The 16,917-nt window shown below is 49.6% G+C and overlaps 1 protein-coding gene across 4 annotated transcripts in view; it reads right to left on the reverse strand.

The window, feature by feature from the left end:
* HDAC8 (histone deacetylase 8) overlaps nt 1-16,917 on the reverse strand; it is a 123,683-nt gene that overhangs the window by 82,696 nt on the left and 24,070 nt on the right. For all 4 annotated transcript variants that reach the window (XR_004647089.1, XM_034781345.1, XM_034781346.1 and 1 more), the window contains 2 exons: nt 4,536-4,648; nt 755-832 (listed from right to left, as the gene is read on the reverse strand). Coding sequence is in view for 3 of the 4 variants with exons in the window: in XM_034781345.1 (XP_034637236.1) it covers nt 755-832; nt 4,536-4,648 (191 nt within the window). In the remaining variant the exon portion in view is untranslated. The remainder of the gene's footprint in view (nt 1-754; nt 833-4,535; nt 4,649-16,917) is intronic.

Raw genomic sequence — 16,917 nt, forward strand, 5'->3', positions numbered from 1 at the left:
ACTCATACAGTATCATACATTTATGGTGGCGTGTAAAGTACAAACACTGCCCACCCAGCTAGCATGGGTATAAATAGCAATGTAGAGACGGTGAGACAGGGCTTAGACAAGAAGATTAGAGTGCCCTGCATACCTGAACTCCCATGGTAGATATTCTACACGGGCGGTGTACAGCCCAAGCAGTGCCTCATGTGTCTACACTGCTATTTTTAACAGCATAGCGTCCCTGCTGTCTCCTCGCTGCCAGAGCCTTTCGCTGCACCATGTAGTGTCTGTACGTGACACACTGCAGTAAGTGAAGACATAGCTCTAGAGAGTCCCATGTTAGAGCCTCACAGCCTCCCGCTCTTGAAAAAGGCACAAGCAAGGGTGCCTTGCATCTCATTGCATTGTCCCCTCTCCCCTCTAAAGGTACGCAGAGGGTGAGGTTGCCCTCAGTGCCCCTTCTGGGCTCATCCAAGCCCTGCTGATGTTCTGCTTTTTTCTCTGCTAGACAGCAGGACACAAGCCCAGGTAGAGAGTGGCAGCACAGTGGAATGGACCCAGCAGTGGTCGTGCCCTTGAGGTTTAGTGTCAGGAAGAGGCTGAGGAAGTGCACTACTGAGTGTATGGGCTCCTGTTGTATTGTTTTCTGGGTAGAGAGAGGATGCAGACACAGATGGGTGGTGGGAAACCTGGAAAGAGTGAAGGGGACAGGACTTAACCCAAGTGCAGAAACTCTGCTAGTTAGTGAAGCCATAAGAAGATTGCTTGCCTGGGAAAAATCCTGGTGAAAACTTATGCAGAGACACAGTCATGACTTTGGAGGTGAAACTAAAGGCATCTTCCACACCTATCAGAGAGAGAGAAAGAAACTCAGGTGTCAATTACTCACATGAACTACACATTACAAAGAAATCACAAGAGCACACCTCAAACAAGCAGTAGGGGGAGGGGGAGAGAATGCGCAAAAGGCAGACATGACACAGTAAATCCTTCCTTAACAAATGGAGACTAGTTCAAATGTGGCGTGGGTCACAAGTGAAATGAGTTTTGCTGGTCTCAACCTAATCATTGGTGAATGCATCTCCACATCACAAATCATTGCAAAAGTCCGCAGCACTGGTATTGTCTGCTCAGACTGGAAGAGCAGAGGGCAGCCTGGCAGCTCAGAATTAGAGTGCCCTGGAACAGACCTGTCCCTGATTAGAACCGGAGTTAATGGTCCATCCCTTTTAGCAGCACTCCAGTTCATCAAGCCTCTTTTTAATATACATAGATGCTGGGAAAGAAGTTGCAGAAGACTTAACACAAACCAAATGTGGTGGGGAAATTGACCAAAATGAAACACACCATAAAAATTAGGAGAGCAGGAAACATTAAATAGCGTTGAAATAATGGCCCCAATGCAGAGAGCAGCTTCAGTCAAGGACCGTTCCGGCTTTAGTTTTATAGAATCATCATTTAGTATGGACTGCTGCAACATCACAAATCTGCATTGACGACATTAAGCAATTAAGCTCTGGGATTGGCCATGACACAATCCTGCGTTCTGTATGGAAGGCAAGAGATCGTGAGGAAATCCTCTTGCTTGAGACCCCTTGGTGGAGGGGCTTAATAGAATTAGAGCTTGTTAATACAGAGCTTTTGTTGTTTCTAATATTCCCCCGTTGCTCAGATCACCACCACAGGGCCGTGTGTTTTAATAATACAGAGCAAGCACCCGGGGCTGGGAGAGACACACAAGACATCTCCTATCACGAGTCAGCAACTAGCCCTAGGTGCTCAAAAGGTTAGGTGTCTAAATACCTTGAAGACCTGGGCCTAAGTGAATTGAGGGAACCTCACCTTGCTAAGTGGAGAAAAAGCCATTCTTTACAGCAGCGGTTCTCAAACTTCATTGCACTGTGACCCCCTTCTGACAACAAAAATTACTACACAACCCCAGGAGTGGGGACCGAAGACTGAGCTTGCTGCCCCGGTTTGGGGGGCCCAAGCCCGAGCCCCACTGCCCCAGGTGGGAGGCTAAAGCCAAAGCTCAAAGGCTTCAGCCCCGGCCGGGGGCATGTAACCTGAGCCCTGCTGCCCAGGGCTGAAGCCCTTGGGCTTCAACTTTGGCTCCAGAGAGTGAGCTTGGGCTTCAGCCCCGGACCCCAGTAAGTCTAACGCCAGCCCTGGTGACCCCATTAAAACAGAGTCCCAACCCACTTTGGGGTCCTGACCCACAGTTTGAGAACCCTGCTTTACAGCAAGATGAAAGCTAGCACCTCTGGCTTGTGAAAGCTGCACTCTAGGCATCCTCCTCCATACACGAGTCTGTTTGCAGGGCCCCAATGCCTCACCACTGTTCATTTCCCACTAAGAGCATTGGCGAGGAGACATGAGCTATGGCACTGATGATACCTCACCCTGCCCTAGCTCTTCACTTATATCAGGGGTCTCAAACAGGTGACCCGCGGGGCTATTTCCTGCGGCCTGTGCGCCCCCCCAGCCTACCTCCAGGCCAGGGGTGGGCAAACTACACCCAGGGGATTGCCCCCCTTGAGCCCCGCGCCGCTCCCTGAAGCGGTTGACATCACGTCTTTGTGGCTGGGGGGAGGGGGGGAGAGCAGAGGGCTCCGTGTGTTGCCCTGGTTTCCAGGCACCACCACCCCTACAGCTCCCGTTGGCCGGGAACGGGGAACCGCGGCCAATGGGAGCTTTGGGGGAGGTACCTGGAGGAGCAGCAAGCAGCGCACGGGGGCCGCAAGGACATGGTTCCAGCTGCTTCGCGGGGCCGGGGCCGGCAGGGAAGCAGGCAGCCTGCCCTGGCACCAGTGTGCGCCGCTGCCAGCCCAGAGCCTTAAGCCCTCCTGCACCCCACCCCCCAACTCCCTGCCCTGAGCCCCCTGCCTGCACCCCAATCCCCCTGCCCTGAGCCCCCTGCTGCATCCCACATCCCTCCTGCACCCCAACCTCCTGCCCTGAGCCCCCTGCCTGCACCCCAACCCCCTGCTGCACCCCAACTCCATGCCCTGAGCCCCCTGCCTGCACCCCGACCCCCTGCCACATCCCTCCCCCCTCCTGAACCCCACACCCCAACTCCCTGCTCTGAGCCCTCTGTCAAACCCTGCACACCTCCTGCACCTCTGGGGGCAGGGAGGGGGCGGAGTTGGGGTGGGGACTTCAGGGAAGGGGTTGGAATGGGGGCAGGGAAGGGGTGGGAAGAGGCAGGGCAGGGGTGGAGCCTCATGGAAGGGGTGGAGTGGGGGCAAGGCCGGGGGCAGCAAGGGGTGTGTGTGTGTCAGTGATGTGGTCCTCAGGCCAATGAACTAGTCCTCATTTGGCCCCCCTCGTCATTTGAGTTTGAGACCCCTGACTTATATCAACCCACGTGAATCAGTCGTGCGCTCTACCAGTGGTCAGGTAGAGATCGGGGCCTGGATTTGGCCTAGCTGACAAAGGCTCAACTCGCTGAAGACTGCAATGATACTGGTAGATTGGGGAACACAGTTAAAAGATTTGGACAGAATTATACCTGTCCCTCTGAAAGCGTATGTGCCGTCTTAGGATCTAGCTAGATCCCCAGCCACTGCAATCAAGACACCTGTTTCACACCTCCATTAAGTAGAAGGCTAGGACTTTTTTGGATGCCACTAATCCACACCTTTATCACCCTGACCTGAGGGTATCACCATGCACTCGGCATGGGATTGCACCTTAAACCGACTAGCAAATCCAATTGTGTGCAGACTGCAGAACCACACTTGCTATACAGGGTATCAAGGCAGGATACCAGAGCTCCTGGATCTACACTGGTTTCTGAAAACCATGTAAAGGTGTTGGCTCTGACCCATTAAGCTCTAAGTGGTCTGGCCCCTCCCATTTAAGAGAACCTCTCACTCCTTGTACTGTACTGCTGGATTTTAGCTCCAGTTCATCTGCTGATTCATCTGCTTGGTGTTAGAGAGAAGGACCTACTGGCAGGGTCTTCTTCTAGAGGGACCCTCAGCTGCATAGCCTCCTCCCTCCTCCCCCACATCTAAATAGTCAAAGTAGCCTGAAACTGCCGAACTTCAGGGCATGATGCAAATCTCATCTATTTTCACAGCCTGAAGAGCAGCCCTAATCACCCTTCTTCTATGGGACAGCAGAACTGCTTTCTTTCCCTTAGTTGTGGTTGATTAATTGCAGGGATGTTTTTCTAAAAAGTTATTCTATAATTTTAAACAGCTATTCTGCTGTGGGAGTCCAGTAACCTGCGTTACACAGAAGGCCAGACTAGGTGATCACAGGTGTTCCCTCTGGACTTGGAATCTATGCAAGAGCGGTAATGGGGCGAGGCTGTTCATTTGTGTACATTTTGTTTGAAGAAGTGGATTTTATTTTATGGCTGAGGTGTCAAGAGTGCAGCACTGGGGCTTTGCATATGGTTTTATAAACCCAAACAAACAGGCACAAAGTGATGCTGGTAATCTCCATTGCAGTAACAGCCCCTCGGTGATCCTGGCTACCACAAAGCTTCCCCGAAGCACTGCTCTGCCAGGACCACTTAGCAGCCCGCATGGCTGCCTTACCATCCCCATGATGCAAGTCCAAGTCAATATAGAGGATGCGGTCGAATTTCCGACGCAGGCGCAGGATGCCCAGGACGGCGTCGTTTAGGTAGCAAAAGCCAGAAGCTTCATCTCTGCAAGGAAACATTCAGGAAGTTCAACATTCCCAAGCGGAGACAAGATAGCTGCTCGCCCCAACCTTTGCCCCTTCAACCCTTCACAAACCCCATCCAGCAGCACAGCCTCCATCTTGTGTGGACTAAAAGGAGGAACACTAAGGGTATGTCTACACTACGAAATTAGTTCGAATTTATAGAAGCCGGTTTTATTGAAATCGGTTGTATACAGCCGATTGTGTATGTCCACACAATAAAATGCTCTAGGTGCTCTAGTCGGCAGACCGCGTCCACAGTACGAGGCTAGCGTCGACTTCCGGAGCATTGCACTATGGGTAGCTATCCCACAGCTATCCCACAGTTCCCGCAGTCTCTGCCGCCCCTTGGAATTCTGGGTTGAGATCCCAATGCCCGGATGATGCAAAACAGTGTCGCGGGCGGTTCTGGGTACATGTCGTCAGGCCCCTCCCTCCCCCGTCACAGCAACGGCAGACAATAGATTCGCGCCTTTTTATCTGGGTTACCTGGGTTACCTGTGCAGACAACATGGAGCCCGCTCAGCACAGCTGAGCTCACCGTCACCATATGTCCTCTGGGTGCCGGCAGACGTGGGACTGCATTGCTACACAGCAGCAGCTGCTAACTGCCTTTTGGCGGTAGACGGTGCAGTAGACTGGTAGCCTTCATCGGCGATCTGGGTGCTGGCAGCCGTGGGGCTTGCCTTTTGGCAGTAAATGGTGTATTATGACTGTTAGCCGGCCTATTACAAGTCGGGTCATCGCACGTTAGCAGAGTCTTCCCTGAGCAGCAGCTCGTACAATAGGCCTGAAGACCATCGTCATACACCGCCCCGTATTTGCTGCCAAGCACCCAGAAAGATGCCGAGGGCTATCAGTCACGCTGCACCGTCGTCTTAAGATGTAAAAAATAGATTTTCTCTGTATTCATTTGCTTCCCCCTCCCTCCGTCAAATCAACGGCCTGCTAAGCCCAGGGTTTTCAGTTTAATCTTTGAGGAGGACCAGTCTGTGACAGTTGTTTGTGTCTCTCCCTGATGCACAGCCACCGTTCTTTATTTTAATTCCCTGTGCCTGTACGCCATGTCGTCACTCGGCCCCCCTCCCTCCTTCCCCTAGGCCGTCAGATACTACGTTTGCGCCACAGCTCGAGCCGAGAAGCGGTTCGCGCCTTTTCTTTGAATTCTGGGTTGAGATCCCAATGCCCGGATGATGCAAAACAGTGTCGCGGGCGGTTCTGGGTACATGTCGTCAGGCCCCTCCCCCCTCGTCACAGCAACGGCAGACAATAGATTCGCGCCTTTTTACCTGGGTTACCTGTGCAGACAACATACCACGGCAAGCATGGAGCCCGCTCAGCTCAGCTGAGCTCACCGTCACCATATGTCCTCTGGGTGCCGGCAGACGTGGGACTGCATTGCTACACAGCAGCAGCTGCTAACTGCCTTTTGGCGGTAGACGGTGTAGCATGAGTGATAGCCGTGGGGCTGGCAGCCGTAGTGCTGCATTGCACCAGCCCCTTGCAGGCGATGGTATATTATGACTGGTACCCGTCGTTGTCGTACTGGTATGGCTGTCAATCATGGCCACCTGGGCAGACATGCTACTGTTTCGATGATGACGGTTACCAGTCATAATATACTATTTTCTGCCAATTGCCCAATATTGTCTGCTAAGCACCCAGAAGAGGCCGAGGGCGATGCTGGGTGCTGGCGGACGTGGGGCTGGCAGACGTGGGGCTGCATTGCTACACAGCAGCAGCCCCTTGCCTTTTGGCAGATGATGGCATATTATGATTGGTACCCATCATCGTCATACTGGTATGGCTGTCACTCATGCTGCAGCGTCGGCTGCCACCTTAAGATGTAAAAAATAGATTTGTTCTGTGTTCATTTGCTTCCCCTTCCTCCGTGAAATCAACGGCCTGCTAAGCCCAGGGTTTCCAGTTTAATCTTTGGGGGGACCATTCTGTGTGACAGTTGTTTGTGTTTCTCCCTGTTCCTGTACCTGTACGCCATGTCGTCACTCGGCCCTCCCTCCCTCCCGCCCTCCTTCTCCTGGTCCATCAGATACTACTTTCGCGCCTTTTTTCTGACCAGGCGCCATAGCTAGCACTGGGATCATGGAGCCCGCTCAGATCACCGCGGCAATTATGAGCACTATGAACACCACGCGCATTGTCCTGGAGTACATGCAGAGCCAGAACATGCCAAGGCGAAACCCGGACCAGGCGAGGAGGCGATTGCAGCGCAGCGACGAGAGTGATGAGGAAATTGACATGGCCATAGACCTCTCACAAGGCACAGGCCCCAGCAATGTGGAAATCATGGTGTTACTGGGGCAGGTTGATACCGTGGAACGCCGATTCTGGGCCCGGGAAACAAGCACAGACTGGTGGGACCGCATCGTGCTGCAGGTATGGGACGATTCCCAGTGGCTGCGAAACTTTCGCATGCGTAAGGGCACTTTCATGGAACTTTGTGACTTGCTTTCCCCTGCCCTGAAACGCCAGGATACCAAGATGAGAGCAGCCCTCACAGTTGAGAAGCGAGTGGCAATAGCCCTGTGGAAGCTTGCAACGCCAGACAGCTACCGGTCAGTCGGGAATCAATTTGGAGTGGGCAAATCTACTGTGGGGGCTGCTGTGATCCAATTTGCCAGGGCAATGAAAGACCTGGTGATAGCAAGGGTAGTGACTCTGGGCAACGTGCAGTCAATAGTGGATGGTTTTGCTGAAATGGGATTCCCAAACTGTGGCGGGGCCATAGACGGAACCCATATCCCTATCTTGTCACCGGAGCACCAAGCCACCGACTACATAAACCGCAAGGGGTACTTTTCAATGCTGCTGCAAGCCCTGGTGGATCACAAGGGACGTTTCACCAACATCAACGTGGGATGGCCGGGAAAGGTACATGATGCTCGCGTCTTCAGGAACTCTGCTCTGTTTCGAAAGCTGGAGGAAGGGACTTTCTTCCCGGACCAGAAAGTGACCATTGGGGATGTTGAAATGCCTATCGTGATCCTTGGGGACCCAGCCTACCCCTTAATGCCATGGCTCATGAAGCCATACACAGGCAGCCTGGACAGGAGTCAGGACCTGTTCAACTACAGGCTGAGCAAGTGCCGAATGGTGGTGGAATGTGCATTTGGACGTTTAAAAGCGCGCTGGCGCAGCTTACTGACTCGCTCAGACCTCAGCGAAAAGAATATCCCCATTGTTATTGCTGCTTGCTGTGCGCTCCACAATATCTGTGAGAGTAAGGGGGAGACATTTATGGCGGGGTGGGAGGTTGAGGCAACTCGCCTGGCCGCTGATTACGCGCAGCCAGACACCAGGGCGGTTAGAGGAGCACAGCAGGGCGCGGTGCGCATCAGAGAAGCTTTGAAAACGAGTTTTGTGACTGGCCAGGCTACTGTGTGAAACTTCTGTTTGTTTCTCCTTGATGAACCCTCCAGGCCCCCCCCCCCCCGACCCGGTTCACTCTACTTCCCTCCTATCCACCCCCCCCACCCACCCCTCCCCTCCCCTCCCGCTTGCAGAGGCAATAAAGTCATTTTTTTTTCACATTCATGCATTCTTTATTAGTTCCTTACAGAGGTAGGGGGATAATTGCCAAGGTAGCAGGGATGGGTGGGGGAGGAGGGATGGAAAAGGACACACTGCATTTTAAAACTTTAACTCTTATTGAAGCCCAGCCTTCTGATGCTTGGGCGATCATCTGGGGTGGAGTGACTGGGTGGACGGAGGCCCCCCCACCGTGTTCTTGGGCGTCTGGGTGACGAGGCTATGGAACTTGGGGAGGAGGGCTGTTGGTTACACAGGGGCTGTAGCGGCGGTCTCTGCTCCTGCTGCCTTTCCTGCAACTCATAGACTCATAGACTCATAGACTTTAAGGTCAGAAGGGACCATTATGATCATCTGGTCTGACCCCCTGCATGCTGCAGGCCATAAAACCGTCCCTACCCCTTCCCTGGACTCAACCATACGCTCGAGCATATCACTTTGATGCTCCAGCAGACGGACCATTGCCTCTTGCCGTCTGTCTGCAAGCTGACGCCACCTATCGTCTTCAGCCCGCCACCTCTCCTCTCGTTCATGTTGGGCTTTTCTCATCTCCGACATTGACTGCCTCCACGCATTCTGCTGTGCTCTATCAGCGTGGGAGGACATCTGCAGCTCCGTGAACATCTCGTCCCTCGTCTTACGTTTTCTCTTTGTAATGTTCACGAGCCTCTGCGAAGGAGAAACATTTGCAGCTGGTGGAGGAGAAGGGAGAGGTGGTTAAAAAAGACACATTTTAGGGAACAATGGGTACACTCTTTCATTACAAGGTCGCATATTTCGGCTTGCAGGCAGCCATCGTAGGCCACAGTGTTTTGGCTTATTTAACCTTCTTAACATGCGGGAAAGGTTGCAAACAGCAGCGCATTTCCCATCTCAAGGATGAATTGGGTTGTCCATTTAAAATGGGGTTTCAATGTAAAAGGAGGGGGCTGCGGTTTCCCGGTTAACATGCGGCACAAACACAAGTAAACCACCCCCCCCCCCCCACACACACACACACGATTCTCTGGGATGATCACTTCACCCCTCCCCCCCACCGCGTGGTTAACAGCGGGGAACATTTCTGGTCCGAATAGCAGGAACGGGCGCCTCTGAATGTCCCCCTTAATAAAATCACCCCATTTCAACCAGGAGAGCTTTCTGGAGATGTCCCTGGAGGATTTCCGCTCCATCCCCATACACGTTAACAGACTTGCTTGCTTTTTTTTTGTAATGTTTACAAATATTTACAAAGTTACACTCACCAGAGGTCTCCTGTGTGCCCTGAGGGTCTTGGGTGAGTTCGGGGGTTACTGGTTCCAGGTCCAGTGTCACAAACATATCCTGGCTGTTGGGGAAACCGGTTTCTCCGCTTCCTTGCTGCTGTGAGCTACCTACAGTACCTCCATCGTCATCTTCCTCGTTCCCCGAACCGTCTTCCCTGTGTGTTTCTCCAGTGAGAGAGTCATAGCACACGGTTGGGGTAGTGGTGGCTGCACCCCCTAGGATCGCATGCAGCTCCGCGTAGTAGCGGCAAGTTTGCGGCTCTGCCCCGGACCTTCCGTTTGCTTCTCTGGCTTTGTGGTAGGCTTGCCTTAGCTCCTTAATTTTCACGCGGCACTGCTGTGTGTCCCTGTTATGGCCTCGGTCCTTCATGGCCTTGGAGATCTTTTCTAATACTTTTCCATTTCTTTTACTGCTACGGAGTTCAGCTATCACTGCTTCATCTCCCCATATGGCGAGCAGATCTCGTACCTCCCGTTCGGTCCATGCTGGAGCTCTTTTGCGATCCTGGGAGGACTCCATGACGGTTACCTGTGCTGATGAGCTCTGCGTGGTCACCTGTGCTCTCCACGCTGGGCAAACAGGAAATGAAATTCAAACCTTCGCGGGTCTTTTCCTGTCTACCTGGTCAGTGCATCTGAGTTGAGAGCGCTGTCCAGAGCGGTCACAATGAAGCACTGTGGGATAGCTCCCGGAGGCCAATAACATCGAATTCCGTCCACACTACCCCAATTCCGACCCGCAAAGGCCGGTTTTATCGCTAATCCCCTCGTCGGAGGTGGTGTAAAGAAACCGGTTTAAAGGGCCCTTTAAGTCGAAAGAAAGGGCCTCGTTGTGTGGACGTGTCCAGGCTTAATTCGGTTTAACGCTGCTAAAGTCGACCTAAACCCGTAGTGTAGACCAGGCCTAAGGCACGGGTGTCAACTAGTTCCACAGGTCAGGAGCAGCAACGTGAGAGCCAGCCATTAGACACAAAGAGTATCTGATCAATTACATGGAACTTTGGAAACCTGGGCTCGATGTCCAGCTTGAAATGTTAAATATGAGGGTGCTAGTCTTATCCCACACCAAAACAGCCATCATGGCCTCTGGTGGCTTGAGAGACTGTGCTCGACTGGCCCAGGGATGAACAGCAGAGGGAAGTACAGAGCAGCTAAACACACACATTTAGCTGCCATTAGCCTCCTGCAAATCTAAAACACTTTAAGTGAATTTGGTGCTACTTATAGGTGGCAGACTGAGAGTCCAGCACCTAAAATTCCTCTGTCTGCAGCACAGTACTGAGACACTGCAGCACAATCTTCCCCATGCCAATGCACCTCAGCCCTGCCTTGGAGGAACACATCCCGCCTTCCCCCCACTATGGAGGTCTACAAGCCCAAGCTAATCTTTGTAGTCAGTCTCAGCTGATAGGCTAAAAGTGAGCAGTCTGGTGCTCTGGACTCCTGCTGCTAGGAACTCCCTCAAGAACCCTGACACCAACAAATAAAGTCAAAGTACTCAGCATTGGCCTGACTTCAAGGACAGCAATCAGGCCACTGCTGTCCTGGGCTGGATCCCACTCCCATCCCCGTCAGCCACCCACTCTCCATTTAATTTTAATGGTTGAAATCTACCTCACAGCTTGCACACGCGAGAAGTGTATATCTCCAATGAAGTGTTAGAATGCCGTTCAGAGGAAGAGGAATGCAGTTTTAAACACCCTACCCCCTCAAGAAAATTCACCAGCGAGGGAGTCATTGGGAATTAAGCTGCTGGTAGGAATGGTTTCCTTCCTCCCCCCATGGAAAGGAGGGCCCATGAAATTAATGTGAAACATGTTATCCTTGCTCATGTGTAGCTGTCACATAGTCAAATAAATGGAGGAAATGCAAGCTGCTATATGGAAACAGCTGTCCCCAGCTAGTGCATGGGACTTCTACATTCCCAGCACCACCTCTGCAGAAAAATCCCATTTTTCCTATCCCAGGAATTCTTCATATGTACAGTACAAGGCTGATTTAAGAAAGCAGCAAGAAAAGAAATAAGGGGAAATCACTACTCTGTAAGGATCCAGGCTGAATGCTGGCTCAGATCTGCTGTGGAAAGCATGTTAATGATCTAATACAGAAGTCACCTAAGCGCAACCTCTAGAGTTCTCTTTGAGAAGCAGCAGGGCACCACGCAGCAGGAGGCAGGAGACCTGAGTTCTATTTCCAATTCTGCCACTAACAGGCTGTGTGACCGCAGGGAAGTCACTTAACTGCCTTGTGCCTCAGTTCCCCCTCTCCCCCAAGTAAAGTGGAGGTAACAACAGTCATCCATCTATAAAGCCCATTAAAGGGAAAGAAAGATATTAGGTTATTGATATCCTAAGATGAAGCTGCAAGCTTCATGGGCTACAAGCCTTAATATTTTGATCCTGATATTCATGCCACTGCACTAAAGGGAAGGGCAGCTGCAATCTTCTCCGTTTTATGGAAGTTAAAGGCAGCCCTCCAACTACTGGAACACAGTCCATTTTGGGGAAAGGGTTGGAAAGAGGTGGGGCCTCATGGAAGGGGTGGAGTGGGGGTGGGGCCGAGGGCAGCGGGGGGGGGAGAGAGGTGTCAGTAATGCAGCCCTTGGGCTAATGTACTAGTCCTCATGTGGCCCTTGTGGTCATTTGAGTTTGAGACCCCTTGTCTACACTGCCGTTGGGAATGGGCTTCCCAGCCCAGGTCCACAATCTTGCGCTAGCATGCTAAAAATAGCTGTGTAGATGCTGCAGCTTGGGCTGGAGCTCAAGCTCTGGGGCTGGGAGGGGGAGCTTGAGAGCCTAAGCCACAACAGCTACATAGCCAGCGCTAGTCTGTGTACCAGGGCTGGCAGACTCGCTCCCAGTGGCAGCCTAGACATGTCTACTATGGTTCAAGTTACAGGGCCTCCCTGTAAAAATTCAAAAAACAGACTCCAAAGAGCAACAGCGAGTCCTGTGGCACCTTTAAGACTAACAGATGTATAGGAGCATAAGCTTTCGTGGGTGAATGCCCACTTCGTCGGATGGTAGCTTTCACCCACGAAAGCTTATGCTCCAATACATCTGTTAGTCTTAAAGGTGCCACAGCAGACTCTGTTGCTTTTTACAGATCCAGACTCTACCCCTCTGATACTAGACTCCAAAGAGAGACTGCTGAACTTGAATTAATATGCAAATTAGATTCAATTAACTTAGGTTTGAACAGAGACTGGGAATGATTGGGTCATTATACTAATTGAATCTATTTCCCCATGTTAAGTATCCTCACACTTTCTCTGGGTCATCTTGATTATCACTTCAAAAGTTTTTTTTCCTCCTGCTGATAGAAGCTCATCTCAATTGATTACCTCTTACCGTTGGTATGGCTACTTCCACCTTTTCATGTTCTCTGTATGTATAAATATCTTCTTTCTGTATGTTCCAGTCTATGCATCCGATGAAGTGGGCTGTAGCCCATGAAAGCTTATGCTCAAATAAATTTGTTAGTCTCTAAGGTGCCACAAGTACTCATGTTCCTCTCCCCAAAAAGAGCACAACTGGACTCTAAGCCAGGGCAAGTCTCCAACAGCTAGATCACTCTCATGAACAGAGTTACTGTCCCCACTTACATTGGCTCAAGTTTGCATTAGATGCTGATGGAAGGAAACACCATTGTTCTCTGTACTAGGACTACAGCTTCTACACCAGATGGGAGTGCCAGTGTAGACAAGCAAAGGGAATTGTTACCACTGTAGGGTCTACATAGCCAGGCATTGGACTGGAGGGGTCCTCCAGGATCAGAGTCCAGTCCCTGGCAACCCTAATCCCATTCATACACACAGGCCTAATTCTTTTAGATGACAGAGTGAGATGATATATGGATTAAGATGCTGGAAACCACCAGGATCTACTCTCTACTAGCACTTCTACTATTGCTTTCACCAGTGGAGTTGACCAAGATAAAGCTGGTGCAGATAAGAGCAGTGAGAGAACCATCTTAGGGAAACTACTGAAGGGACACTGAGAATTACTGGCTTTTACTGCTGCAATCCTAGTGTGACTGACACACAAAAACAATCTAAGGAGAGCACATATGGATCGCTTTGGCAAGTGCTTTCCATTTTTTGTGCCTAGCTGATAAGAGTGGTTAAAGGGGTAACTACAACAAGTCATACTGAAAGGTGAACTGTCAGGCTGGAGGGATGTTACTATTTGTGGAAAAATTGGAAAGAGTCCAGCGGAGGGCAACAAAAATGATTAGGGGTCTGGAGCACATGACTTATGAGGAGAGGCTGAGGGAACTGGGATTGTTTAGTCTCCAGAAGAGAAGAATGAGGGGGGATTTGATAGCAGCCTTCAACTACCTGAAGGGGGATTCCAAAGAGGATGGAGCTCGGCTGTTCTCAGTGGTGGCAGATGACAGAACAAGGAGCAATGGTCTCAAGTTGCAGTGGGGGAGGTCCAGGTTGGATATCAGGAAAAACTATTTCATTAGGAGGGTGGTGAAACACTGGAATGCGTTACCTAGGGAGGTGGTGGAGTCTCCTTCCTTGGAGGTTTTTAAGGCCCGGCTTGACAAAGCCCTGGCTGGGATGATTTAGCTGGGAATTGGTCCTGCTTTGAGCAGGGGGTTGGACTAGATGACCTCTTGAGGTCCCTTCCAACTCTGATATTCTATGATTCTATACTATTGGAGCTCCTCAGGGATTGGTATTGGGACCAATCTTATTTAACATTTCCATTAATGACTCTGGAACAAAAAGTGGGAGTGTGCTAATAAAATTTGCGGATAACACAAAGTTTGGAGGTATTGCCATTAAAGAGGAGGACTGCAACATCATAAAAGAAGATTCAATGACCTTGAAAACTGGATAACAGAAATGAGATGAAATTTAACAGTTCAAAGTGCAAGGTCATGAACTTAGGGACTCACAAGAAGTTTTTTTTTTTTTTTTTTGCTATAAGATGGGGACGGATGAGTTGGAAGTGACAGAGGGGAGAAAGACTTGGGTGTATTTCTCAATCACAGGATCACTCTGAGCTGCCATAAAAAAGGCAAATCCAATTTTAGGATGCATCAGGCGAGGTATTGCGAGTAGAGACAGGGAAGTGTTTAGTACCATTATACAAGGCACTGGTGAGACTTCATCTGGAATACTGTGTGCAATTCTGGTCTCCCATGTTTAAGAAGGATGAATTCAAACTGGAACAGGTGCAGAAAAGGGCAAGTAGGATGATTCGAGGAACAGAGAAACTACCTTATGAAAGGAGACTTAAGGAGCTTGCCTTGTTTAGTCTAACCAAATGAAGGCTATGGGGAGATAGAATTGCTCTTTCTAAACACATCAGAGGGACAAACACCACAGAGGAAGAGGAGTTATTTAAGGTAAAGGCCAATGTTGGCATAGGAACAAATGGATATAAACTGGCCATTAGTAAGTTAAAACTTGAAATTAGATGAAGGTTTCTAACCATCAAAGTAGTAAAAAGAACAGGAGTACTTGTGGAACAGCCTTCCAAGGGGAGCAGTGGGGGCAAAAAACCCCAAACCCTAACTTGTTTCAAGACTCATCTGGAGAGGATGGTATAATGAGATTGCCTATAATGGCATCTGGCCCACCCACGATTTCTATTAGCAAATATCTCTAATGGCTGGAGATGAGATACTAGATGGAGAGGGCTCTAAGTTACTATGGTGAATTCTTTCCCAGGTGTCTGATTGGTGGGTCCTGCCCACATGCTCCGGGTCTAACAGATCGCCATGTTTAGGGTCAGATAGGAATTTTCCCCCCAGGTCAGATGGGCAGACATCCTGGAGGATTTTCACCTTCCTCTAAAGCTTGAGGCTTGGGTCACTTGCTGATTTGAACTAGAACAAATGGTCGATTCTCTGTAACTTGAAGGCTTTAAATCAAGCTTTGAGGACTTTGGTAACTCAGCCAGTGATAATGGGCCTAATTACAGGAGTGGGTGGGTGAGGTTCTGTGGCCTGCGACGTGCAGGAGGTCAGACTAGATGATCAGGATGGTCCCTTCTGGCCTTAAAGTCTACGAGTGGCAAAGAGGCCTTTTACATCCCATCTGTGCTGGAAGACAAGACAACAACATCAGCTGTTTGGGTCTTTTGAAGCTGTAAATATAGCAGATGACAAATTTAAAATACTAATCAAGGAAAAGTAGAACCAGCTATTGCCCAAGTGCACCTTCCAGGATGGAGAATTAGCTGCTGCAAAGATGCCTCCTTTGGGATAATAATATTTGGGATAATTTATCTCCTAGATTCATGCTGGATGAAAGCTTTGAGCATGGTTCCAGAGGTGAAAGGTCAGCATTTGATCAATAAAAGGCACCAACCCTTAGCTCCAAGCCATCCTAGACTATTTTGAACTTCAAGCCTTGAACCCATGAAGACTGTGGTTTCCATTTCCATGCTTATGACCTCAGGAAGCAATTATGCCTACATCCTGCCTCCCGCACAAGCAGATTATTTTGACAAAGGGGCACTTATTCTGGATACACACCACTCTGACTAGGAATCCAAAATAAAAGTGTATGTGTGTGTATACACCCACACCCCAATGGTTGCAGAAAAAGCAGCAAGTTAAAGAAAGATAAAAGATGAAGAGTGTACTTATTCACTTTCAGTGTGGCACAGCAGCTCCTGCCTCTAAGATACAAAGGATCATTATTAGTTAATTGCATGTACCGAGACAGCGTGTGTCCAACAGATAAACCCTCTCCCTTCATTCTGTTTTGCACTATGCTTACAGCTTGCCTGAATATTGCTCAGTCCTTTCAATGTGCCAAGTCCAAATTTAAGACAGAGACCCATGTTAAAATATGTGGGATTATCATACAATTAATCTAATGATTTTACAGTACCGCTAATTATTTCTGAAGACATGGATAACTGATGAAGTACCAAAAACTAGTGAAGAGCAAGTAGACAATATTCAAAGAGAAAAGGAGAATGATCCTAGCAATAACCATCTGAAAGTCTAAACGCAATCCCCAAGAGAAATGATGGACCATCCAGCATGAAGAAAAGTCACCGAATGGACTCATGCGCAATAAGCATCATGAGTTTATAAAGAATAATTCTTTAGACAAAACTGACTTTTTTGGACAGAATTACTAAGGTTCCCTTAGCCTGCTGGCAACTATGTGCATCATATATTTGGATTTAGTAAGCCATTTGATGCAGTGTCTCACAATATCTTTTATGTCTCATTCCTTGTAATCACTTAAAATCTATCTTTCTGTAAGTTAATGAACTTGTTTTATTGTTTTATCTAAACCAATGTGTGCTTGGATTGAAATGTTTGGAAACCTCCATTTGAGATAATAGAAAATAATATGCATAAACCCTTTTAATGAAATGACAAACTTTCTATGAGCTTGTATTGTCCAGGAGGGTGCTGGGCAGTACAAGATGAATATTTCTGGGGACAGGTCTGGAATTTG

Source organism: Trachemys scripta, chromosome 9 (genome assembly GCF_013100865.1).
Source record: "Trachemys scripta elegans isolate TJP31775 chromosome 9, CAS_Tse_1.0, whole genome shotgun sequence".
NCBI lineage: Eukaryota > Metazoa > Chordata > Testudines > Emydidae > Trachemys > Trachemys scripta.